The sequence below is a fragment of the Amphiura filiformis genome, chromosome 3 (assembly GCF_039555335.1).
Source record: "Amphiura filiformis chromosome 3, Afil_fr2py, whole genome shotgun sequence".
Classification (NCBI taxonomy): Eukaryota; Metazoa; Echinodermata; class Ophiuroidea; order Amphilepidida; family Amphiuridae; genus Amphiura; species Amphiura filiformis.
The window spans coordinates 54,519,820-54,546,833 of NC_092630.1; the positions used below are offsets into that span (position 1 = coordinate 54,519,820).

Sequence of the window (27,014 nt, forward strand, 5' to 3'; positions counted from 1 at the left end):
GTAGTATGTATTTATTTCTTTTGAAAAATATATAACAATGAAAACTATTTAGTTTACTACAGAAATTTCACATCATTTACAAAATATAATGAATGTCTGATCTACACAACTCGATTTTAAATTGGCATTTCTTCAAACCCGATTTTCTCGAAAAGTTGTTTATTCGCGGCGCCCCACTATACGCCACTATGGAATACAGACGACGAAAGGGCATAAAATAATCTCAACTATAGAAACCAATCAATGCGGTTTTATGTTTTTGCATGCAGAATGGAATATACTGTTTAAATTTGAACTGTAATTGAATTGAAAATTTTGTCATTTCTATGAAACTTTCTCATCCCAATGAATGAGAAATACTTAACGTGTCAACAACCTGTCACAATGTTTCAAATGAGAAAAGTTAACATAATAATACAATATCACAGGTTTTATGCTTTTGCATGGAGAATGGAATATACTGTTTAAATTTGAACTATAATAACCTTATTTTAGGCAAATTAGGGAACAAACCAAAAGATCGATGACGTTCTATAAACATAACTGGTTTCGGTTCTCGGCCGTCCCCTTACCTCCCTGTCAGAAACGTAATTTTGAAATATTGAACATTTTGGGTCGTGTTAAGGTGGGTCGCTTCCAATACGCCAAAGGATCATTTTCAAATAACTTTGGCTTGTAAACAACCAAGGACCAACATATTTGTTAAATTGCTTATCATTGTATGTTTCAAAGAGACAACTCCGATTTGCAATGATTATCTTCGCCTTGACTATCCCATGACTAGAGGCTTAGCTGGTGATAGAACTTTCATAGTTTTTGCATCAAAAGAGTGGAATAAGCTACCTGTCTATATTAGATAATCTTCATCTACAAATACATTCAAAAAAGCGCTTAAAACTTATTTGTTCCCTTAACATGTTCTTAATAGTACTGTACTTTGTATTTTAAGATGCACCTTTAAATGTAGTTTTAAGTGGTAGTATTAAAGGTATTTTGTAAGCGCTCTGAACCTTTAGGAAATGGCGCAAATGCTCTTTGTATTGTATTGTATTGCACTAAACTAGGTATTTATTATTCATAGGGTTATCCCTACTATCGCTGTGGATGGGTAAATAAAAGTACACCTACTCATTTTCTTACACTTTATAACATCACTTTACAAAAACATTAAAAAAATATTTAAAAAATGTAAATTGTACTAAAACAATAAAGTTCTTGATTCGCCATCGTTTAACGATGATGTCTCAAAAAAGGAATCCAGAATACATGCACGTAGGGGATACTTGCTTTGGGGTTCCCGTGTTTTGAGGTCCCCATTAGCTCCTTCCGTTTTCGAGATTACCTATGGGGCTCAACCGGGGACCCTAAAACAAGCATCCGCTATCACTATTAAAAATTTAAAATAAGATTTCTTTCAAACCGATGAGAATTGGAAAATTATGAGAATTGAAAATTCTGTCATTTCTATGAAACTTTCTCATCCCAATGAATGAAAAATACTTAACGTGTCAACAACCTGTCACAATGTTTTAAATGAGAAAATTTAACATGATAATACAATATCACAGGTTGTTGACACGTTAATTAGTATTTCTTATTTATTTGGATGAGAAAGTTTGAGAGATGAGAACATTTCTAGTTCTCATTATATTGACAAATTCTCATCGGTTTGAAATAATTCTCATTTTAAATTTCTATACATATAATATATAGCATGTCCTTTTAGGGTCCCGTTTTCAAGAATACCCTACAGTGCAAATCTTGAAAACGGGGCCCAAAAACAAGGAAAGGGGACTCCAAGCTACCCCTATTGAATTAAGAGCTTGGATAACGATGTTTGCACATTATTTCTGTGAGACCTGAGACCTGGATACGTGACACCTGCCTGACACAATTTTGGAAACGGGACGTTGATTGTACAATCTTATGAATATATATTGATTAGCAATATTTTCCAATATATCAGCACTCAAATCGGACACAATAGATGATTTAGATGAATTCAAGCTTCAGTTCGTTGGTTTAAAAGTACAATGTCTGTGTTTTTGTCACGATAGGCCTCTCAGTCCATGTACAAAACAAGTAATGTTTGTTGCGAATGATATCTCCACCTCAGCACAGAATGTACGTATGTCTTCTCCGGTCATCATACGACTAATGGAAACATCAAAGAACACCGCTAACCGGATATATTTTCGTATCTAGTCAGTGAATGCGTATAAAACGCTTTACATCTAGTCAGTGAGAGCGTAATACGCAAGCACGATATGCGATACGTATATACGGCGAGGTACGCGTATAAAGGCAATAGGCGTAAACCGGGCGTGTAAAATGGACGCGATACGTAATACGCGGAACAGTCATCTAATTGTTTGTATGTCTATTTTATAACAATTGAAATGTTTATAAACGTAATTATTTCAATATTTAGAATGATTTAGTGGTATAATAAATTCGTTATTAGGTTCAGCTTTGGTATGGTACGGGAAATCATCGTGCGCTCAGTGTCATACTGGGTTCAGCCTATCCCCGTTTCACTTAATAACTAATTTTTATCAATTTGACCAATTCGAGAAAAGCACAAGCTAAATTTATGGTCAGTTTTATTTCCCGAGGTCTAACTTTCATCCATGGTCAATGTTCCTACTTCACGTGTTTCCACATAGAAAACATCTTCATCTTTCTGTTTCTGTAATATAAAAAGATACATATATAAGTAGTTTGCAGCGCACATAAAATTGGAAATCAAGTTGCTGTCATTCAAATCAACATTTCATGTAAAGGGATTTGCTATTTGCTAAAGGTAAATTCGTCAGGATATCAAAATAAATAGAACAAAAACGAAACATACCTTTATGATTTTATCTGTATCTTCGTGTCTATCGATATCATCCATTGATAATTGAAAAAGGCATGACTGACGAAGATTGCATATCAGCCTCGAATCAATCAATTTGGGGTCATTGAATCCTACATGAATAAAAACGTTCAAACTATTCCATATTAGTTGTTTTTCGACAGCCTACAGCACCAATATGCTTACAAAGCCACAACGCATAGAGAAACGAACGGAAATCGGACAAAACGGCCATATTCGTGTACATTCCTGTGAGACCCCCACCCCAAATCTTCTGCCGGACTGGTGATTTCGCCACCAAATAAAATATTTTTGTATATGGCGATGAACGTTGACCCAGTCCGTCTATGTGTGATAGAAGCATAAGATTCCAAATCATATGTCTCCAGCTCCTCTAGCGACAAGCATCTTTCAGTATAAATACAATGTTATTGATTATAGGGAATTCGTTTCTGATTGTCAAAAAATAATTCCAAAATTAGTACTTACCTGTTAAAAAACTAACGACAATACCGACCACAATCGATATCCCAAAATTAAGAGGCGTGTACCATAAACGTGAAAGGGCATAAAAGTTAGCGATACCGGGTCTGTAGGATAAAGACAAAAGACAATTATTGAATTATAAAAAAATGCGGCTCAAAGATTTGCTAATGAACGTTGAACTGACTTTCCTGAATAAATTAGACAGAATAGGCTTTACGTTTTTGGACCAATTTTAGCGTTAAAATTGCATATATTTGTGCGCTTCGCGCCCACTTTTCCCAGTAATGTCAGCAGGACGAGTGTTAAAATAATTTTGCCTCCTTTGGCTCGGTGGTCCCGGACTCCCGGTACGCCTCTAGTTTACAGAATAAAGCTATATGATCCCTCAATAGAAGATTTCTAGGTTAGGTTAATTATGTGCTCTTCTACACGAAGATAAACCAACGAAAATTCGTCCGCAGCGTTGTCTGCTGTGGTAAAAATTGCCTGCAACGTTTTCTGCAGCAACAAACGGCGAGAAGAAGAAAGGAAAAGTCCTGAATAAAGCTTATCATTACAAACCTTTGTACGACAGGACCCGTAGTAGCTGCTAGTGTAGAAACTAAAGTCACCGGTGTCGTTAGATTGATGTAGTCAACGGTAGAAGATAAGCACTCTTCCGTAGACAAAGGGAAATGTTCAATTGGAGTTGGGTATATTATAGAACCAATAAAGATCCACAGCCCAATAGAAGTAGCAATAAAGAATCCTGCTAGGGCACCCTGTATAAAATATATAATGTAAAAGTAAGAGAGTAATTTCAAAGAGAATAGCTTCGGTCATGTGAACATGCCCCTTATGCCCCTTATGCCTCACAACCCCATACCTGCCACAAAACACAGTAAAGTGAAACATTTATGCAAGTTTCATACTTTCCTGCCGCTTTGCCGCTCTGACGACGATTTTGCTGCAATGCGCAGTCGCACCAGAACGCTAGCGGTTACTAGCGGCAAGTCGATATATCGATCACTCCACCGCTTTGCCCAAAGCGGCAGTCAACTCGGGAGATGTGCCGCTCTGACTTATAAGAACAGGATACGATTTTTGGCAAATGAGCACAGAGCGGTGCTGAGCGCCAACAGTGGCTTTCAGAGTCATGCCGCTGCCGATCAGCGTCGTACCGCTCCACTTGCAGAAAAGTGCAAGCGGCTGAAAGTATGAAACAAACATTACAAACTCCCACAATATGGTGATATCTTAAGGTTAATAATATTTTACCGCATTATTGTCTTGTAATGCTGGTTTCATTCTCTCATTCCGCTTGCCGCTTTGCCGCTCTGATGACGATACGTCATACGCAATCAGCCTAGCAAAGCCAGCGGCAAGCCGATATAGCAATCACTCCACCGCTTTGCACAAAGCGGCAAATCGCTAGGAGTTGAATTCAAGTCAACTCTGGAGCATTGCCGGCGCTCTGACGTATGAGAGCGGCAACATTGGCTTTCATCGTCATGCCGCTTGTGACTGCTGCTTGCAGAAAAGAGCAAGCAGCACGATAAACCGTCACGCCACTCAGCGGCATTCAGCGGCATACAGTATGAAACTACAATACGAGTTCAATTACTCGGATGAGTGCAGCTCGTCTTCAGACATTTGATGGAATAAACAGAACCGAATTGTAAAGGAACTAGCCACCTTTGTTCCATAACCAGTGTAGGACATTTTATGTTTTTGCTATAGCCCCCGAATGAAATGTATTTAAAGGTGAACCTCATTGAAAATAAAGTTATATATCAATGGAAAGCTTATGATGCCAGGAAGCAGAAAAGAATATTTTTTATTTGCCTAACGCACCAGGATAGACATAATCTCCATGCAAAGATTGGATATTGGCACCCCCTAAATTACAAAACGAAATCGTTCAAATTGGGCGCTTTCGATGATGACGTCAACACGGGGACACACAGTTACTTCCGGGTTTGATTGTAAACACAATGTCCATGCATTACTGTGGCATGCATCGGGCCAATGCACGAACTCAGTCATTGTCAACTTACTTTACATGAAAAATATCTTCAATAAAATAAGAATAACATGAAGGAAACATCATGATCAAATCAAGAATGAAGTTCCTGAATAAAGTGTGTGGATTAAAAAATGGGAAAGTGCTGGCCGGGGTGATTTGGGATAGGCCAGGCCATCCACGATATGCAGGGAATATTACAGTAAAGCACGAAGAGCGAAGATTCGCCGAAGAACCGGAATGAAAACAGATTGCAAAAATAACTGCTAGTATACCAGTTCAGATCGTCACACCAAGTTCAGATGAACTTATCACAATGAGAAAATGAAGGAATAGAATAAGGTACATGTACGGGATTTTTTAATTATTTCTTAACTTTACAACCGGTCATGTATGATAGGCGAACTCGTAGATACATACGGGGCGGGGTGAACTCAGTGACTGACTATGACTGAGTCTCAGTCGCCGAGTGTTCCGTATCCGCGACTGTACGTACTGTACTTGCAGACAAAATGACCGATTTGATATTCACATTCTGATATTTATTGCTACTTCATTAGCAAAATTTATTCCTGTAAATGTTCCAAATATAAGGGAACGATTGATCAAATCTGCTGAAGCACGGCGCAAACTTGTGCTACCGGAGAGACGAAGCGAGTCGCTGTGTTTGCCCACCTTGATCGGCGCGGCTGCCTGTAATTTCTTCAGCATAAAAGCAGCAATTTACGCATCGTGTTCGGTAATCCATAAAACATGAATATTTCACTTTTTCAGTACACTGATTGTAGTATCATTAAAAGAATCGTGACACAAGTGACAATATTTTAATTTTATTCAGATTTCAGAATTCCATCAAATAACGGTCTACTAAGCCTAAATTGTATTTATTTTATAATAAAGTATCTGTTTCTTTCAATCGTGATTGTGTCGGGGATTGTGTGGAAAGAATGTACCGGGAGAATGTATTACCGCAATGCGCTAAATATGAAAACCTTTATGGGCTGGATTTGATGAAATCGGCGATTTTTTTAAAATTAATTTTTTGATTACTACAAGACGATATTTTTAAAAATCACATATTTTAAAATGAATCAAGAATAGGGAATGTCACAAACAAGTTATTTAATTTGTTATTCGATCATGTTTATTCAGTCCATGACATGAACGGTATACGGTAGCAGCAATCATTTGCGCATGGAATTGATCCCAGCGCGAAATTCAAACTCAATTACCCAGTTATACCCAGCCAGCCTGACTGATTTTGTCAACAATTTACGGAACATTTTCGTGTTGACAATAATTCTATTATTTCTAATATATATAGAAGGAATCAGCAACTTGAAGATTCTTCTCATTTCAAGCTTTATTGTGAAAATCAGACTTGCCGGGCAGCTTGCAAAGTACAGGAAGCAAGTCTTGTTTACGTGTTTCCGAGTAGGATCACGTGACTGCGAACCCTGAGCTTACGTCACGAGCATTCTCAAGGTCAAAGACGATTGATTTGGGTGCTTTTTGGGCGCCTTAAAAAAGACCAAAAATTCATTCATTTTTTTAATTTTTCAGCTTTATTGGCCATCAAAAAAAATGGCCTGATATCATAAGCTTTCCATTGATATATAACTTTATTTTCAATGAGGTTCACCTTTAATTATGTTTGTTCTCACTCATGTAGCATTGTGTGTGAATTTTACATCCAAACTAAGTGCTATTCTTTTTTTTTATGGGCATTTTAGTGTCTAAAATGGCCCAAAATGAGGGTTTTTCAATATTGGCGTCTATTTCTAATCGTCACCCCATAGACTTTACATGTAAAATAAAAAGGCTCATACACATTTAATAGCACTTAGTTCGGATGTAAAATTCACACAAAATACTTTTTGAGTGATTACAAAGATAATTAAATACTTTTCATTCGGGGGCTATGTGGATTTTTTTAATGGATTCTTTGTACAATGACATTTCACAATAAAATGTCCATTGGAAACAAAGGTGTATAGCCCTTACTGATCGACGCATACACGTACACACACAACTAAACATGCAAAGAACAGAACACACAGAATAACTCCAGAATATACTATACACAATGTGTTTGTTTGGTTGTTTGTTTTGTTTTATTTCTTCTTTAACCTGGGACACTCAATCAGTTAATAACACAATTAATCACCTGTCCTTCCTTGGGGCCCAGGGATGTTTAACTCTAACATTAAAGCTAATGCCAATATCAATCCATCCTAAGTAAAGGTGAAGAGGGTATTCTGTAGTCACACACATTTTTCCACGAACACAATGGTACTAAAAGCAGAAACGGATACACATCACACACACTATCATTTTCACTCATGCGCATGCCCCACACTCCCCCACCCGCACCTTACATTAATTCAAATCTTACCTTTGTGTTAACATGTGGTATGAAAATACCTAAAGTAAACACACCTAAAATTGGTCCATTGGCTACGCCTAAAATTCCAAGGAGAGCCTACAAATTATAACAAAGAAAATACATTTTCAATGTTATCTATACACCATGTTCCATGTTTAATGAGGAATGGATTTTTTACATTCTGTCATAGTAACTGACATGTGAACGTAAACAGTCCGGTCCGACTGCCTGATCAGGAAGTACTGCCGAATCAGGCAGCATGTTGCCGAGTCAGGCAGCATGGTATCCCACAATGCAATGCTCTATTTCAAATATTTTTGCATATTTAAATCAATTTTTAAAAAACCGTTAGAAATTATTTTGTTATTTAAATTATTTTCCTCCCGGTGGAATTTTTTTTCGCCCGGTGAAAAATTGTCAAATTACATGTAGCTCATGTGTGTCAAAGTAAAATTTCCACCGATCTTTTATAAAACCACCATGAACAATTTAGTCCTTAGTCTGTCAAATTCGGAAGGGTTACCAAAGCCTGTGTTGCCTGACTCGGCAACATGATGCCTGATTCGGCAGTACGTCCTGATCAGGCAGTTGGACTGGACTGGTAAAGGGTTGAATACTCACGGCTAAGAGACTTCCGAGTTTCGGCATCAGAAAGCTTACTCCAAGAATTACAACACCAAAGGCAACAACTACAAAAGGATGATTTTTTATCAGTTATGCATATTTGAATAAAGAAATAAATGTATGTGTTATTTCGTATTAAAGCTGAGTCTGGGTGGATCATTTAACATTAATGTCAGCAGTCATTAGTGAGATAATCGTTTGAATCTTATGAAAACTGCCGCAACGTTTGAAGTAAAACTTACCTAAAGCCTTGCTTATAACCGTGAAGGTGGTGTCAGACAGATCAGGCCAGAATGGTTTAATCATGTGCTCCCCAGTTATTGCAGACAGTGAATTAAGTACTGAAGACACGGTGCTAGAATATGGATATGCGAACAGATAATTCAGTACAGGTGAGTTCGTCGGTGCATTCCATTGTCAAAATTAGCACATATGTTTTTTAATGACGTTCTCCTTCATTTTTACCAAGTTTTAGCAGTCAAAATTAGCTAATTAATAATAATTAATTAATTAATTTTGAGTGAAAAGTGAAATTTTGTGTTTTCCATAGTGGCGTATCGACCATACACCACCTTTTATACACATTTTATAATAGTAACCAAACCAAGAAATATTGGCAAAAACGAAAAACATTGTATGTCACAATGGCGTACGCCTCGTTACATTCCACAGTGACGTGTATTGAAATTATGTAGCTCATTGTCTCAAACAAAAAGGATGTTGATCAATTTAATTTCAGCAACTCTTCCTATATCTTTGTACAAGAGCCAAGCGTTGTTAATCTGCGAGCGCAAGTTAACGGAATTTTAAATCTAAGATTTAATTATAAATATAATACTTAATTATTGTTCCCTAATCACAATCATTTACGATTTATTTTAAATTCTTGAAATTGAGAGTATATGTTGTCAAAATGTCGTACCTTAAGGCAAGACAACATAAACTGGAGATCAGCAATCCCGGAAGACCAGGTAAATGGTTAAAAGCATCAATGATGAAAAATGGCAGTAGCTAAATAATAAAGAAAACCAAGAGATTATCACTAAGACGTTTGGTAAAGCTAACGCATACAAAAGTATGATCCCATATCATCTTACTCTTTGTCAAATCCCGTATTAAATACAGTGGATTAATTCGCTGTCGTAGTGCACGTTAGTAACAATTGGTTACTGCTCCAAGCCTGGGCTCATACACCTGTTCCGAATTTTGATATGCCATAGGCTTTGTGTTGTGATCATTTCGATCAGTGGTTCGTAACAAAGAAAGCGTGATCCAGTTGACCTGGCAACGGCCGTATTGTAACGTGCACTACGACAGCGAATATGTAAGAGCAATGTCAGTGATTACGTCAAACTAACATACATACCGCACTAATATTTAATATCTAGAAATACCAAAGTCCGAAATTATATTTTATTCAAGCTCTCCCAAGGATGCACAATAATTATCAATATACTTTTGTTTTTATAAGTTAATATAAATGAATTATATAAAGAAAAGTAAAGTATGGACAATGCTCTTACATAAACAAAAAATACAGAAACACTGACAACTGATCGCTGCTCATCAGTTGTTACATCTTAGTTTAGACTTACTTACTCCATCGGTATATTGCAGACGACCAGATGAATATGGATCACAGTAAGCGTAATAGGCGTATAGACAAAGACCGGCTAACACGCAAAGAACAGACACAACTACCAAGCCAATTCCATAAATGAGCAAAGCGCTGAAACATTAAAGATTATGTACAATTCTGACTCGTTTTGTCAAATATAAGCCACTTATAGTGAAACGGTTAAGTAAGATGTATATATCATCTTGATATATCCTCTTCCAATAAGCTGCTTTTCCTTGATTTCACACCTCATAACGTAAGAACTTAGCGACAGAACTTTAAAACAATACAAAACGTTCTCGGTATAAATCATTCTGGGACATCCTGTACATCCCACTGCTCACACCATCCACCCATATCCCACCCTCCCCGCCTGGAATATATATATACGTCGTATATATTTTACTTTAGAACATATCAAACATGAAAATGCACGAAAATACAAGAAAATATTTATCATACTGCAGTTACTGTCCGTTTTCCTATACACAATACACAGTGCTCTCACCATTGAGCTGTGACCTCTACAAATCGTGCCACGTTAAAAGGATAGGCATTTGCCTAGTTAACGTCAATGTGTGAAAAATAACCGACCAATATTAAAGGTACTCTCAAAAACTTCTAGCAAATATATTTCTCTAACATGACCTAAAATTACAGCTAGGTTAGATGTTCAGAAATATTCGTACTTTGGTAAAACAGTGAGTGAGGGCATGGCATAGCTAGCCAAATCCCGTGTTAATTGAATGGAGATTTGACCGAAAATGTTGGTAAACGGACCGCTCACTTCTGAAGAATGCCACACGAAAACGGTACAAGCTACATTTAAAGTACTCTCTGTTCGATCATCATGATGAGTTTTTTAAATAGTATTCCGAAATTTGGTACTGTAGGTAATTGACAAAGGGTCGTACTTCGCTGATGAGTAAGTGACAGTGAACATGAAAATCAGGGCCCATAACCCAAGTTAGTAGCTAGTTAGTGGAGGCCGTCACGGACTGATTATTGATTATTGAAGTGCCTTATTAATAGATACGCACGATTTAGGGCAAGAGAAAAAAACCGGGACACTTTTGGAGACATCATCATCATCATCATCATCATCATCATCATCATCATCATCATCATCATCGACATCATCATCATCATCACTTTCTACATTTTTTCTAAACAACATAGGGCCTACCGTTTTAATAAGATTTTTTTCTTGAAATGCATGTAACTATAATTATTGTTTAGAGCGTGATGAAATCAAACATCACGATTTTCATCACAAAACAAATATAATGCATAAGAAATCGTTTGTTTTAGAGCGTGATGATGAAATAAAACATCACGGTTTTCATCACGAAACAAAGTAATACATAAGAAATCGTTTGTTTTAAAGCGTGATGAAATAAAACATCACGATTTTCATCACAAAACAAAGTAATAGGCCTACAAAAGAAATACATTTTTCGAGAGTGATTAAATAAAACATCACGATTTTCATCACGGAACAAAGTAGGCCTAATATACATAAGACATCGTTTGTTTGATTGCAATCAACCGCGACAGTTCGTCTCACACATAACAATGCACTGCGATCAAATAGGTTGATGACAACATTTGATTGAATGGACTGCACTGCGCCATGATTACGTGCACCGGTTCAAATCCTTTGTTTGGAGCCAATCAATAATTTCACGTACAGCCTCTATGCAAATTAGAGTTTACACACGCTGCAGCTGGGGTAATCGACCGAAGCTGGTTTGCCGTTAGTGATCGAATGCATGAGCTTATTTGCTTTATTGAATCGATTTACTGGATTAATTTCCTGTTAACTGGGTTTAATGCCACAAAGGTCGAATCGGGCTTGCCATGGACCATAAGTGCATCATGTAGCGAGCAAACAAACTTGAAAAGGATTAGTTTTATATCAAAGCAAATATACATGTCATCTATATTGACAAAATGAGCAACTTAGTTTAATTTTTATATATACAAGCGAAAAAAAATCAAGGTCTTACATATTCGCTGTTTTAAAGTCTTTACAAGACAAAGTCCGCTGGACCTGATATTGCATTATACATTGTGATGGCATCCAACTTATAAAACCAAAGACAGCGGTGTTCCAAAACGTAATATACTTTGACGGCTCTAGAGTGAATCTGAAAGATAGATTAACTTGTTTTTGTTTTAATGATAAAATACATGTTTTACCTATAATTACCAAAGCGAGCTGTTTCTATGCGTATCTTGCTATGCCCTTTATCTTGCTATTTCTCTTTACCAATGGATAGCTAATTTATCAAAATATCTGTGATATCAAAATAAGTACCAACGCTCCATATAAAGTCATTTGGGATGTCGGAGAAGTCATTGTCGTTCAACTCGTTTTCGTTAAACTTAGTGCAAAGGAACTCAAAGGATGGTCTCAGGAACAACCCGAGCCATTTAGGTCCGATTTCCCGAAGATTGGCTAGTGGTCAGGCTTCCTATGCCAGTAGGTTAGCCCTACCAATGTTGATCCATTTTATGGATTTATCTTTACAGGTGATGTACGATGTGAATTATAAGCGCTGGTTAGGACTACTTGGGCTCAAGCCTGATGGCTTAGGAAGCCTAACCACTAGCCATGCTATGATAAACCAGCCCTTAGGGGCTTATTAGACCGGTTTAGTGCATCTGGTAGATAACTATAAATGAGGGTTGTACAAGCCATCTCCCTCCCTCTTAATAAGATTAGGGATACTGTTAAAATGAGGTATTATAGTATTTGTTTTAGCTGTGTATTACTCGCCCATATTTGCAATGTGTGTTTCACTCTCTTTGTGCTTACATACCGCATTGCCGGATATTTTATTTAGGATAATTTTAAGTTGCTTTGAAATATTTTGATGACATTTTATATTATGAAACAACGAATGAAACGTTAGCCGTATAATAATAATACTAAAAGTGAAGATATCCACAGAGATTAGCTTAGCCTATAGCATAATGACACTGAACGTTCTCATGGTAACAGGGAAATTAAATATAACATGATAAGGCCCAAAAAAATAATATTGTTGTGTTGCCCTCAAGTGGAAAAATGGGAAATTTGGGTAGGACGGTCGGATTTTTTTTTTTTTTTATTATTATTATTTTTTAAACCTTCAGTTTTTAAAAATCCCCTCAAATATTAAATAATGCTTGTTCAATTAGGGGACATTTGTCAATTTTGACTTCTGGATACCTGTTAGACAACAATTAAAGACTAGTCTTACAATAAAATATTAATTTTAAGTGAAAAACATTGAGTTTTTGAACAAATCTGTAAAAATCATCATTCCAAAAAAAAAAAAAAAAATTGCGACCCTGATTTTTCAGAATTTAGGGTAGGACGGTTGGCCTAAAGGGTTTTCTTACTCAAATATTTGAGTCCTTCCTCCTTCGCCACTGATTTCAATAACTTGAGAAAAACCTCCGACTTGTAGTGATACCATGATGACAACAGACAATAAAGTTGCGAAACACAGCGTCATTTGAAAACAGTCTGCCCATAAAACAGCTTTCATACCGCCCTGAGAATTATTCAAGAATATATTCAAGTTCTATGAGCACTATGATATATACATGATAGGACCGCAGGAGCTGGCTCGGGTACTAGTAATAAGGGATATGATTCCCTTTCATTGGTGGTCTAGAACGAAAGTTATACCCCAGCAAACAAAAGGGTCAAAGTGGACCTGTTGAGATTTAGTCAAAATTTCACATTTGTATCTTATTTGGTCAATGATTCAAAAATCTCAAACCAATCTCAAAAAAATTACAAACAATTTTACCTGATTGGTGATTATAATACCACATAGGTTTCATCGTTTTTCTAAAATTATTAGCGATTCGACTGTTTTAACTGTCCTCAAAAGATCTTTTTGAGACATCCTGTATATCTGTGATTTGAATGGTTACAGCAGGAATAAAAACCAAACCAAATATTGAAACAATGGAAATGCATCAACTGGACAGAGTGGTAAAAAGAAAGTAGCCTACTTTTACACGTGACGAGTTTGCAAACGCGGGATAAGAACATCAGCTTGACTTACCAAAAATGTGTAAAATATACATATAGCGATAAGTATCAAAATGCATACATTCAAATCAAGATGTGAAACTGAAAAAGAGAACAGAGAATTGTAAAGGGATTGTGTTTGTATTTATTTTATTGTATTTGAAGAGTTTGGTTCCAAAAAGGCTGCTTTGTGTAGAATTCATTTGAAGATATTCCTAAGAGTAGCAGTAACCTTGCCAATGTAATAACATTGTGCTACAATAATAGTTATAACAATTTTTTGGTTATCTTAAAAAAAATAATTGGAAATATTTTTTTTTTAACCTCCCACGCGCGAAGATGAAAATAATAAATATAAAAGTAAACTATTTTTATTCCAAAAGATACTACATCCAATGGGATAAAATGATGTTGAAAATAGTTAGAGTTTGTGCATTTAGTTTATTAAATTCACAAAATCACGACATAAGACCAAATTGCATGTGATTTACAATTTGAACAACATTAAATTACTTTTTTTACACATATCAGTGTAAGAAATATAAGTGATATTATTGCACAAACAACATTAAAAACTGGAATGAAAAAAATAGCATGACAATTGAAAACGCCAGGTATTTAGAAATGTATAACCATAGACCATAGCACAACATTACTGACCTGTTGTCAAGGCTAAACTCGCAGCGTAGGTAGCCACACCCGAATGCAATATCTATAAGAAAAAAATGTTGAATTCACTTTACAAAATTGTCAATTTGCGCGTTTATATTATCGTCATCTACCGTGTTAATATTATAGAAAATGTAAAAACCCTTAGACATTCAAGACCTAACATAAAAGTAAAATTGATTGAGAATGTGTAAGGGACCGTTCACAAACACTTGTTAAGGGACCCTTAAAAGTTTTGACCATGAGGGGGGGGCTGAACAAATTTACCACAAATTTTCCCAGGAAAATTGAGTTTATATGCTTTTCTATGGGGTTGATCCATAATTTTCATGTCAAAAAGGGGTAGGCCTGCAATGTTTGAGATCTGAAAGGGGGGGCGAAGAATTGTTGCGATGAAGCATCAGCCCTCCCCTAACAAGTGTTTGTGAACGGTCCCTAATATATCGAATACTTACATAATAAAGGTAGCAAACGGCGAGACCGAGATTTCTGGTAAATGGGTTGAAACGTAATTCTAAATACTTGTAAAACACACACACAAAATTATGATTAATTTTAACATTCTTATTACATTATAGGTTATTGTCATTAAAAGTTTATAACCAGATCAAAAGCTTCGTTCTCTACTTTATCATATCACATTGGCATCAAAAGAAAGTTTATGTTGTCTATATAGCTCTAATATTTTAGACCTGTAATTTTGTTCTGTTGAGATCGTTTCTTCTTCTTCGTCTTCTTCTTCTACTTCTTCTTCTTCTTCTTCTTCTTCTTCTTCTTCATCATCATCATCATCATCAAACTTGGTGATCATATTCGAGTGTCGAATTATTGAGATTATTGGTACACTGACTACATCTTGGTTTGTAGTGGGCAAGGGAAGGGGTCACAGGCATAGATATTCGTATTTGCTAAAACACAGCAGTGTCATGTAGTTCTTTCATAACTTTTTCTATTTTTTATAACAGCATAATACGTACCTCATAAATGCTTATGAACTGGAATCTATAGTAGATAGGAAGGAAACACCTTGCTCCTATCCACGCCCCTATTACACTGGATAATCCTACCCATATTGCCAAACATCCAGTCCGAAAGTAAACATCAGCAGTCTGGCCCTGTGGTGAAAGTGAAATATGACAGTAGGTCCTAAACTTAGGGTCTTTTTATTTTTTCGGTTTCTGTTTTCGGTGTCGTTTACGCTTTCTGATGACATGGTTATTTTGAAGTGTTAGCCTCCTAGGTGTGAACAATATTTTTATTCTAGCCTTTTGTCACTCACTAACAAGTTAAGGAAGTTGACTTTAAAACTTGAGGTCAGATGGTATGTGCTCATTTAGACAAAAGGAATATCTACATTTTTACGGCCCAAAATTTGCGAGGACTAAAAAAAAAATACATTTTTAATAATATGCCATAAAATTTGTATTATATCGCGAAATTCAAAAAATCTAAATTACTTGATATTAGAAGGACATCCCTTGTATTCATAATGCAATTCGATATGTCTGATGTGCTCACATGTCTCAGAAAAAAATACTGTGCAAACGTTGCTATCCGATCCCTAAATACCTTGTATTTTCGTTTCTAAACATTTATGTATTTATTTTTTAATTTCGAAAATTAAATGATTCTCCGTTCTTGAATCAAAACAATATGAAAATTCATTCCAAGACTCGAAAAGAATGTGTTTGTCGTATCCGCCACATATGACGTTCTTTCGCTGAGCTCAAAGCAAAACACCAATAGCATGGGTAGTGCACGAACGTAGTATCTGTCACATAAGACGTTCTTGCGCTGAGCTCAAAGCAAAACAACAAAAGCATGGATAGTGCAAGAACGTAATATCTGCCAAATACGACGTTCTTGCACTGAGCTCAAAGTAAAACACCAATAGCATGGGTAGAGTAAGAACGTAGTGTCTGAGTGACGTTCTTGCGCTGAACTCAAAGCAAAACAAAACACCAATAGCATGGGTAGTGTAAGAATGTCGTATCCACCAGTAAATATCTACTTGTATATACCAGAACCTTACCTAGATCGGTTCTTTCCATTCGTAGACAAAACACCAATAGCATGAGTAGTGTAAGAACGTAATTGGGGTTTCGTCTATTTACAGATGGATGCAACGAGTAGGTAAAGGTTAAGGGTTGTGAATTTAAGAAAAAATGTTAATTTCCTCATAATTATTCTAAACCACTATTTAAGTTTAAAACGTTAAGTTATCACTTAAAGCCATATTATAACATTTGCTGAGGAGGACGCCCTCACTGAATGTTTCAAATTCTTTTTTTTTACACGATTAAATTGTACTTTATTAAACCAATATACCCTGCAAAAATCAAGACTCTGGGTGCTGTACCTTTGTCAAAATCCGAGATTTTGAATAAAACGACGGAACCGGGGCTTTATTATTACGATGGAATTATTAGTCGAACGCATACACGATGTTCATAACACACAGTACGTACACGGCGTGCGGGACGGTGATATACACAACAAAGGGTCGTACCATAACATGACCGAAGGAATGGTACATATTGGCGACATGTGCGCTGGTAGTAAATTCAATTTTCTTTGCTTTGCCGTAGTTGTTCGGCTCAAAAATAAAAGGGATATATCTGACAGTAAAAGCTAACATTTTATGGCAAAGAAATGCTAATCTATTTTGTTTGAAAATGTTATAATATGGCTTTAATAATGGAAAGAGCATGCAGGACGCATCTGTCACATACTGCATTTACTACATTTACTACATCAATTAAGTTTCAGACTTAAAATATACAGCTTAAATATGCCCCTCCCAATTTCGCAATCCATTAAAGCCATATTACAACATTTTCATACAAACTAGATTAGTATTATTTTCTTTGCTATAAAATGTTAGCTTTTACTGTCAGATATATCCCTTTTAATTTTTAGCCGAATAACTAAGGCAAACAAAGAAAATTGGAATTTGCTACCAGCGCCGATGTCACCAATACGTATCACTCATTTGGTCATGTTACGGTACGATCCTTTGTTGTGTAGATCACCGTCCCGCAAGCCATGTACGTACTGTGATATACACATCGCGTATGCGTTCGACTAATATTTCCATCGTATTTATTCCTGGGTTTTATTCAAAATCTCGGGTTTTGACAAAACTACAGCACCTAGGGTCTTGATTTTTGCAGGCTATGTTGGTTTAATAAAGTACAATATAATCGTGTAAAAACATAATTTTGAAAAATATTGAGGGCGTCCTCCTCAGTAAATGTTATAATATGGCTTTAAATAACTCAATTTCGCAAAAAATGCCGACGTTCTTGTACTGACCCGACAAGAATTCATACCTGAATATATATCCCTGTGAAGAAACTGGCTATCAATGACATTGCAACAGGCAGGTATCCCATACTACGACCTGCAAGCAAATACTCAGTTGTTGTCTTTTGCTTACTACCAATGAAGCCATAATATATTCCAATACTTGCCGAAAACGCCATCACAAGGCTGAAGACAACCCAGTCATATACAGAAAATATAGGAACAGACGTCATGACGAAAACAAATTGTAAAATACAGGTGAAAAACAATAAGTAGGTGTATACAGTATCTTATACTGGTCGAGGTAAACAATGTTTCCTGGATTAAATAGCCAATACCTTCGTGATTGTGGTATAAAGTAATACTTTGCGAAATTTAATCCAATCGAGAGCCGAATTTGACACCAACGTCTAGTGTGTCTGACTTGAATGCATATCTGGCCCCATTGTTACTAAATTACATGCCTCTGGGTTTAAAGTCAGTGGTTTGTTTGTACCGTGACTAAAGTTCAAACACTTTAAAGTGTATAAAATATTCTCACCTATTCAAACGACTCCATGTGGTTTTGTCATAATTGCTCATGCAGAACGGAATATATTGTTTAAATCTCAACTGTATTAGCTCATTTAAGGCACGTTATTAAGTGACACGCAGGATCACTTAAAGTGGTAATTTTTAGACATTGTTTTGTATTGTATCAATTAATCTTTTAATTATTGTTACTTCTAGATTACAAGTTACTAAAATAGTCATCCCATCAAGTTAAAGCAGGGAAGTGAGAAATATATAGTGGGATTGACAAGCAACCGACTTTAAAATAATGATACGTATTATAGATCGTTAAAATAAAATAAATAGGATAAATAAATAAATAAATAATAACATTGAATTGGAAGTTTAGATTTCCCATGCTTTTCACCGAAATCAAGGACTGTTATTTTACTTTTGATGCAGTTAATTTCAGTTGTTAACAGAGGATTGATATCGTCACAGCCACCTGAAAGGTGATTAGAGTGATGTTATAATGGTTATGCCATTGTCCTGGCCAATATAAGATTAAAATAGTGTTTACTGTTGTATCAAAATAATTATATTAATTAGCTAACATTGGTAGAGATTTTGAAGTTGGGTAAAATTAGTAGGAAATCTATACTTCCGGTCTTGACATTTGAATAAGGTTGGTTTAAGTATGTTCCTGAAATTGCCTGAACATGGTTGTGTTTGTTACTCCCCCTTTAAAGTCATCAATATGTTTTGCCATATTCTTTCAAATATCATAGCAACCCAGCAAATACAAAAATGGTCTTTAAACGTTTATTTATTTTAATAACATTTAAATGCCGGGTTATATATAGGTTATGAAAACGTTTTTAAAACGTTATTGCAAAATATGTTGGGCAAACATTGTTTACAGATTATTATGTCAACACTTAAATAACATTCTGTTTAGAATGTTTTGCATCAAGTATTCAAAAATGTTTGTTGAATGTTATTAAAATGTTTTTATACCCTTTATATCTAAGCGTTTTCTGTAAAACGTTTTGTGTTTGCTGAGAATTGATTTTTGCTTTCACATGGACAAACCAAGGTTATTCAGTATTTTAATATGAATATTGCCCATCTAACACATTAGCTGGGGTACATGTTAATACTTGACTTAATTGGTTAAATGATTATTGGATTAAACTATAGAAATTAATGAAAAATCCAATATTAGGCCTGCTGATTATTCTTTAATAATGTGTGCAATTTTCATATGACTGGCGCAGATTGTAATAATATTTGAATGAAATATAATAATTAATAGTCATTTCTATTCGCACCATGTACGATGTTACATTGTGACAGCTGGTATCATAATCTCAACACAATTAATACATCAAACTCATTTTCAATTGTATTAAGTTGTATTTTGAAATTTGTTATATGTTGAAGTACCAAGTTATTATGTCTACCAATGGAAAACAACACCTTTTCGTGGCTAGATTTCAATTTGATTAGAGTTCCCCCTCGGGCATAGCCAGTTTTGATACCATCTAGGTTCTGGTATATATAATACAAGTATCACCTGGTATAGTATTAAACAAAAGACAAATATAATGTGAAAGTATATATTTTGGGGAATTGTCTAAAGCGCGAAATTTCCACTGAAATCTTCGGTCCACCATAACCAGTTACGCTTTCATTTCACCAAAAACTTAACATATTATTAATCTACACTGAGATATATATATGTAAGTCTAGTCAAACATACAGTTGCATTCCTTTCATAATTTCCTTCCCAAAATGGATACGTTTTATATACTTAGTTTAATTCAATTCATTTTACATGCAAATTACTCAAACTGTGGGTCACAAGTCCTCACAACCTCACCAAAGATCGTTGCGAAAAGAATAATAATATCAGGTTAATATTAGTATTATTTGTATAACATAGACCTTTATCAAACCTAGCTATGCCAGAGGGGAAACTAGCTGATCATTGAAATTACATAATTTTTGCCTTATATTATCAGGTTCTGCCTTTTCTCTACATTGCAGTTCCAGTGTTTACTCAGAGGCCGTATGTCTCAATTTTGGCCCAGTGAAAATTATTTTTGGCCCACACAAATTTGTAATGCTGTATTACAATTATTCAATTTGGGGAATTACTGAGCCAAAATTGGGCCAATTTAGGAAGAAAATGTTTCATTTGGCGCACCCAATTTCCAGAGAGAGTAAACACTGCATTGCACCTGAGACTAGTATTAGTCTCAGCATTGAACTGTATCACTTCGTTGAACTCACGTGTAAATTAATATTTTGCACACGACGTTGCTTTGTTTTTTGCTTCAAATAATTCCACAAGTTCTCCACCCCTAATTGTCAGTAATTATGTCTTGTTCACTTTCCCTGTTCGGCCATATCCATCCGTAGTGGGACTCCCAATACATTTAATGACGGCCAGTGCAAAATTAAATTATTTATCATCACTATTTGAACCCGGGAACTTCGGAACTATGTTTTTTTTACTGGCTATCATTTATTCAGGTGGAAACTTGTGTTAGACAAGCTTAAAAACAACCCATTTCTCATTACCCTCTGATATAGGTTATTTCTGTCTCAAAATAATATTGTTTTTGAATGTGAATTGAACTGATTCAAGTGAATTTATTCGTGTTATAAAGTTTTGATACCATTTAATCAGTACGGTTGGTCTTCCGTGGGTCTTCCTATACATTTTTGAATGCAAAGGCGGAACAACACGAGACTACTGTGCAGCCAAATTGTCTATTTTGTTCAACTTTGTGATTATGTTATAAACGTTTCCGTCGTTGAATATTTTTTACCGTCGTCAAATACTTTCAAAATGTTGTTTTTGATAACATATTACAAATTCGGAATCCCACCATGTGTAATAATTTTGCTATTCAATTAACACTTAAATTTGATGATATTTAGCTACAGAGTTCATATCCTTTTCTGTAGAGTGGTCAATGCATGAGGATTTGGTCACGCTTGCTGGTCTTGATATGTCGTGCCCATGAGTCACGTATTTATAAAAGCGCATTTATAAATATTACAGAAGTACACTGTTAATACCCCAGCAAACACAAAAACGTTTTTAAAACGTTTTAAAACAGTTATATTTTGGCTTTTGGTTTAGGCAAAAACGTTTTAATAACATTAAAATGTCGGGTTATATAAAGGTCATGATAACGTTTTAAAACGTTTTGTATGAAAACACACTACAACAATATTTTTAAATGTTTTCAAAAATGTTATTGTAAACTATTTTTGCAAACATTTTTGCCAAATATTGTGTCAATAAGTTTTCCAGAATATTTTTGGAATGCTATTAAAACGTTTTTATACCCTTTATATAACCCGACATTTAAACGTTTTCTGTAAAACATTTTTGTTTCCTGAGCAGTAGATTATCAAAAAATGTTTTTTAAGGTTATGAAAACGTTTTATACTCTTAATATACCCTTTATATAACCCGACATTTAAACGTTTTCTGATAACCTTTTATAACCTTTTGCGAATGATGACGAAAACGTTTTGTGTTTGCTGGGACTATACAGTCATTGGTAGATCCTTAATTCCCATTTAATATAGTTTAGTGAAAGGCAACCCGGTGATATCTTCAGTAAAATTAAATCTTTTTTTGGTCATCGCTCGAATTATGTTTATATAACCCGTCTCAAGTCTCTTCAAGTCCTCACATCTTATGGATGGAAATGTAACAGAGTAATCCGCAAACGTACATTCATTTCTTACATTCTGGTTCAGTTGTCGAAAAAATGCAAGATCCTTAGAAAAGTTCGGTCCATAATCGAGAATTTTCAACCATAATGTGTCATTGAAATGTTTGTACAAAAGGGTGTCTACTTTATTCCATTCAGTTATCTGTTCCTGTGTTCTGTAATCTAATTGGCTTTTCTGCGTGTTTTTGCGTGCATTTGATGACATATAAATGATATCTTCGTAATCCAAACAAAGTTCTTTTTTCATCATAATAAGCGATTCATCAAAGTACTCCATTATCATAACGAGATCAAGCTCGCGACTTAATCTTTGTATCGCTCCTGACACATAGTCATCGTTTTCAAACAATTTTGGATTGAGGCCCAAATCGAACGACTGACTATTCCATAGGAAGTTTCTGAAATGTTTCAGATGAGCTAATCTATCGTAAAAGAACTTGGGCTTGTTTAAAAATATTGTCATTTCATTCGTAGCATTTTTTTCTTTGATAATTTGTAGAATATAATCACTAAATTTGAAATATCCAAACGTAGATTCAAAGTGTGTTGTTGGATTTCTCAATATTGTCAAATAAAAGGCATTTTGGACGACTTTATCCATTTCTTGGCGATTTAATCTGGCATGATTCATTAAGATATCAAAACCTTCCCACGATTTACCATTTGCTATCATGGATTCTTGGTAGCCCATTGTCATGTTGGCAGTGAAGAGCTTAGTCAGATGGAATATGAAGCTATACGGTGCCAACAGAGGAATAGCAAAGGTTTTATTGTGCTTAAGACCATAGCGTTGCAGCGTCACAGTAACAGTTGAACTGGCGGCTTTGTGAGTCTTGAGGAAAACAATGCTGGGAGTCTTGGTACATGATGATGTTATACTGTAATAAAAAAGAAGAACAAAATGATAATATTTAATTTATTATTTTTGGGATAGAGTATCATTATCACAAAATTGCTTTATGTTTTTGCCATCTTTATTTCAGAATCAGGTTCATCTTTTCAGCTTTTAAAATGAATTTTTATGAATGCTATATGTACTAGTTAACAGAGTAATTATCATTTTCCGGTTCTTTTTAATAATTATTTTACAGCGGTACCCAATTTTACTTTTTGTCCACGAGACATAGTACTTTTGAATGAGAGCACACTCTACGTGTAAATATAGTGAACTTCCATTTCCTTTCAGCAATTTCCAGCAAACACAAACGTTTTACAGAAAACTTTTGTAAATATCATATTATTTAAGGGTATGAAAATTGATCATGTGTAAAACATTCCAACATTATAGCCAAAATTGTGATTTGCAAAAAGAATAGATTCCTAGTTAAATGTTAGTTTTTACTATTCTTATCATGCTCATTGTCCCCGTTTTAATTTCGAGCCAAACAAATGAGGTAAAACGAAGAAAATTGCCATTTCATTCTAGCACCTAACCTGCGTGTATTAGCTCGACGATCGTATTATTATCACGAATATTGGCGTAGCTTCACGCAGCTAGGACGAACAAACAACTTGACAAGACGTAAGAGGAATAGCGATATACACACAGTTTATACGTCAAGACGTAAGACGAATAGCGATATACATATAGTTTATACGTCACTGATTCAATGATTCAATGATACACATGCACGCGATGTGTTTAGCCACCACTCGATCGGTGAACTCGCAATAAAACTGGGGATCTCCGGATTTAATAAAATAATTCTTTCACGTGGTACGCCATTGGGCATCGAGAAAAATTGAGGGCGTCAATGTAAATCACATATTTTGGCTTTAATGTTATATACGTGTTGACAAGTTTGCAAGTGACTTCTACCACAAACAACATAGCAGGGTGACGCCACTTGCACACATGTATTGTTATTACCACGTGCCTTTAGGGTGTTCACAGATTTGTTTTAAAGCTGTTTATTCAGTATAAAGTTGAAACAGTTAGGCTTAAATATTGGCATAAAGAAAAGACGCAAATATGGTAAAAAAGGCAAATATCAACATTAAACTAATTTAAAGTCAGTTTCAATCCAGTGTCCTTATTGTGCATTGTGTGCATTCATTCAAAATACTGCATGGTAGACAAATATTTCAATTGGGTATCGCCATAAAAACACTCTTAAAAACTAAAACAGTAAATGTTATTCATTGCTTCATACAATGTGAATACTTGGTGTCACATTTATAAAACTTGCAGATTTGACGTACCCACAGTTATGATTACATTATTTTTTTAATTTTCTTTAAATATTCGATAAATATTCATCAAACGACCCGTTCTCTCAGTTCAAATAATATAGGCTACTGATACACACATACACTGTCAAAGACCCTAAAATGTCACGGGGTCTTATTATGCGCTCTTTATATTAACATAATACTCATAACCTAAATTTAAGAATTACTGTCGCACATTGCCGACACTTATGCGCCCAACCTTGGTGAGCTTACAGGGTTAACATTTCAGTGACTTCAACTTCAAGTATTAGACATAGGTTATAATGCTTGTCATGACATTATCCCGATGTAAATACATGTATACGCATTCAAATACATTAATATAGATATATGATGCGAGTAAGACAAATAAGCCACTTATCCTTCCAATTTTTTCCATTTTTTCAATTTACTGTTTTGAGCAAGTTGTAGTACTCTGAAATCATATCGAAAACATTTCCCGACATAAATAAATAAATAAATAAATAAATAAATAAATAAATAAATAAATAATTAAATAAATAAATAAATAAATAAATAAATAAATAAATAAATGAATAAATAAATAAATAAATAAATAAATAAATAAATAAATAAATAAATAAATAAATAAATAAATAAATAAATAAATAATAAAAAATTATAGTAGAAAGCAATTCAATATCAGGAATAAAAACAAATCTTTTAGTAATTTCTCAAAATCAATTATAGCGACAAGAAAATCCTTTTAGTCACCTTTTTACAGTTTTTATATCTGGCAAAGTAACGTCGGGTTCATCGGCTGTTCTTATTCTAATGGACGACGCTGAACTATATTCTTGAAGCTGATAAAATCCCCAAAGAATCCAAAATGACATAACAAGCATTAAAAACCGCCAGTATAACTTTTTTACATCCATAGTCCTTTTTGTGGTATCGCAAAAACGCTTATGTACGAATTATTCAGCTGCCTGATTAAAAACACTTTGATATTCTATTCCATCTGTTACAATGTTGTAATATACAGAATTTATGCCCAGGTCAGATTTGTGTCATCTCAATATACATATAATTATATACAAAAATAATGATAAATTATAGGATAATTGAATTTGAATTAGGACCTATTTTTATACCCTTAAAATACCCAAACCGTTGGTCAATATTGAAAAAAAAAATCAAATTTTGATCCAACTTGCGCCACAAACGGACGAACGTAAGTCTCCAAAAACTCTCTATTGAAAAGATAATTAAACATTTTAACATCCGCTATGATATCTTCAAAACTGTTTTATTAATGAGCTCTGGTTTTCTGCAAATTATAGCTAAAAATGTCTCGTTCACATGTAAACAATGAATGATGGATGAAAACGCATTTTAAAATATCACCACATTCGTTGGAACCCACTTTTTATAGGACACCATGTAGATTGAACGCCGATAGAAATAAATTGGTGCCAATATAAAGCATGTCCTAGTTTTTTTGTAGATAAATGTTTACTTTTGTTATCTGATACTATCCTGCTCCTATAGAATTCAGTTTTATTTGTCGCTTGATGTCAATGGCGCATATTGGCAATGATAATTAGTTACAAAAACAACACAGATTTATTTCGGTCAAGTCGTATTTAGGACTTCCTAATTAAGGAATCTGATAGCATTGTATTCTGAATACGAATCCTTCTGATACCAAATAATTTTGATTATTTTTTTAATTCGCGATATATTACAAATTTTATTGCAAAATTATTAAATTTTGATATTTTTGATTTTTAACAGTCCTTGAAGTAAACTTTATAATCTAATGATATATACTTAAAGTGTTACAATAGACCCTATATAGCTGGGATAAAAAGTCGACCATCAATTGAAAATTTTGACCTTTCATATTGAAGATATCCATTTTTTGATAATTTGTAGAAAAAAAAAATCAAAAAATTTCATACGATGGACGGTTTTTAATCCCAGCTACATAGCTACATACACTATAAGAACGTATCATTAGATTTATACAATTTACCTCAAGGACTGACTGTTACATTTCAAAAATATCCATTTTTAATCATTTGTCATAAAATTTGTATTATATTGTGAATTTCAAAAAATCAAAACTATTTGATATCAAAATATATTCCTCGTATTCAAAATGCAATTCGATATGTCTAATGTGCCCTCAGGTCTTACAAACAATACGTGAAAACGTTGCTATCCGAGCCCTTAAGTTCCGGCTCCTTGACTTGATCTTTTGTGTTTACAGACATTTTGATAAAAACGAAAGATATATGACATTGCTAAAATCTGATTTAATTAGGATAGCAAACAGTGATTAGCCTTTGAACCACTAGCAGTGATAAGAACGCAAACCTAGACATCTTTTATTATTATTTATTTTCAGAATTAAGGGACTATTTTTGTTTCAGGCTACATTGGATCGTGACGAATGCTATTATAAGGTAAGATATTAGTAGTTCAATAAGCTGATGATTATAGTATATGGATAGGGGGCCGTTAGGTTTCACTATCTGAAGAGAATTGACCAAACATCGAATTCCCTCCTGATGTTGGTATCTGTCAAGTTGACCAGATCACGAGG

At 34.7% G+C, this 27,014-nt stretch overlaps 2 protein-coding genes across 3 annotated transcripts in view; both read right to left on the reverse strand.

Annotated features, from left to right (window-relative positions):
* The window catches only part of LOC140148752 (sodium-coupled monocarboxylate transporter 1-like), a 45,729-nt gene extending 27,332 nt beyond the window's left edge, over nucleotides 1-18,397 (reverse strand). Inside the window, exons 1-16 of one of the 2 annotated variants that reach the window (XM_072170801.1) lie at nucleotides 18,008-18,397; nucleotides 15,653-15,790; nucleotides 15,131-15,196; nucleotides 14,667-14,718; nucleotides 14,041-14,108; nucleotides 13,364-13,518; nucleotides 11,983-12,123; nucleotides 9,955-10,084; nucleotides 9,278-9,366; nucleotides 8,598-8,710; nucleotides 8,353-8,420; nucleotides 7,741-7,827; nucleotides 3,905-4,104; nucleotides 3,347-3,447; nucleotides 2,852-2,970; nucleotides 770-2,689 (exon numbers count right to left, since the gene is read on the reverse strand). In XM_072170801.1, the coding sequence (XP_072026902.1) occupies nucleotides 2,618-2,689; nucleotides 2,852-2,970; nucleotides 3,347-3,447; nucleotides 3,905-4,104; nucleotides 7,741-7,827; nucleotides 8,353-8,420; nucleotides 8,598-8,710; nucleotides 9,278-9,366; nucleotides 9,955-10,084; nucleotides 11,983-12,123; nucleotides 13,364-13,518; nucleotides 14,041-14,108; nucleotides 14,667-14,718; nucleotides 15,131-15,196; nucleotides 15,653-15,790; nucleotides 18,008-18,214 (1,806 nt within the window). In that variant the 5' untranslated portion in view covers nucleotides 18,215-18,397 and the 3' untranslated portion in view covers nucleotides 770-2,617. Of the gene's footprint in view, nucleotides 1-769; nucleotides 2,690-2,851; nucleotides 2,971-3,346; nucleotides 3,448-3,904; nucleotides 4,105-7,740; nucleotides 7,828-8,352; nucleotides 8,421-8,597; nucleotides 8,711-9,277; nucleotides 9,367-9,954; nucleotides 10,085-11,982; nucleotides 12,124-13,363; nucleotides 13,519-14,040; nucleotides 14,109-14,666; nucleotides 14,719-15,130; nucleotides 15,197-15,652; nucleotides 15,791-18,007 lie in introns of those variants that run through there. The other variant, XM_072170800.1, reaches the window with a different exon arrangement.
* A 3,676-nt stretch (nucleotides 18,398-22,073) lies between these two features.
* Nucleotides 22,074-26,682, reverse strand: LOC140147334 (galactosylceramide sulfotransferase-like). The gene is made up of 2 exons (XM_072169112.1): nucleotides 26,606-26,682; nucleotides 22,074-23,109 (listed from the first exon to the last, which is right to left on the reverse strand). Exons 1-2 carry the CDS (start codon nucleotides 26,680-26,682, stop codon nucleotides 22,074-22,076), a joined length of 1,113 nt encoding a protein of 370 aa, XP_072025213.1.
* Nucleotides 26,683-27,014: the final 332 nt, after the last annotated feature.

Bases quoted from the DNA above. Each gene is read 5' to 3' on its own strand.
- LOC140147334 (XM_072169112.1), bottom strand. From the start codon at position 26,682: ATGTCTGTAAACACAAAAGATCAAGTCAAGGAGCCGGAACTTAAGGGC. The intron at 23,110-26,605 runs GTAAGACCTGAG...TTTTTATTACAG, and splicing joins AACGTTTTCACGTATTGTTT to TATAACATCATCATGTACCA.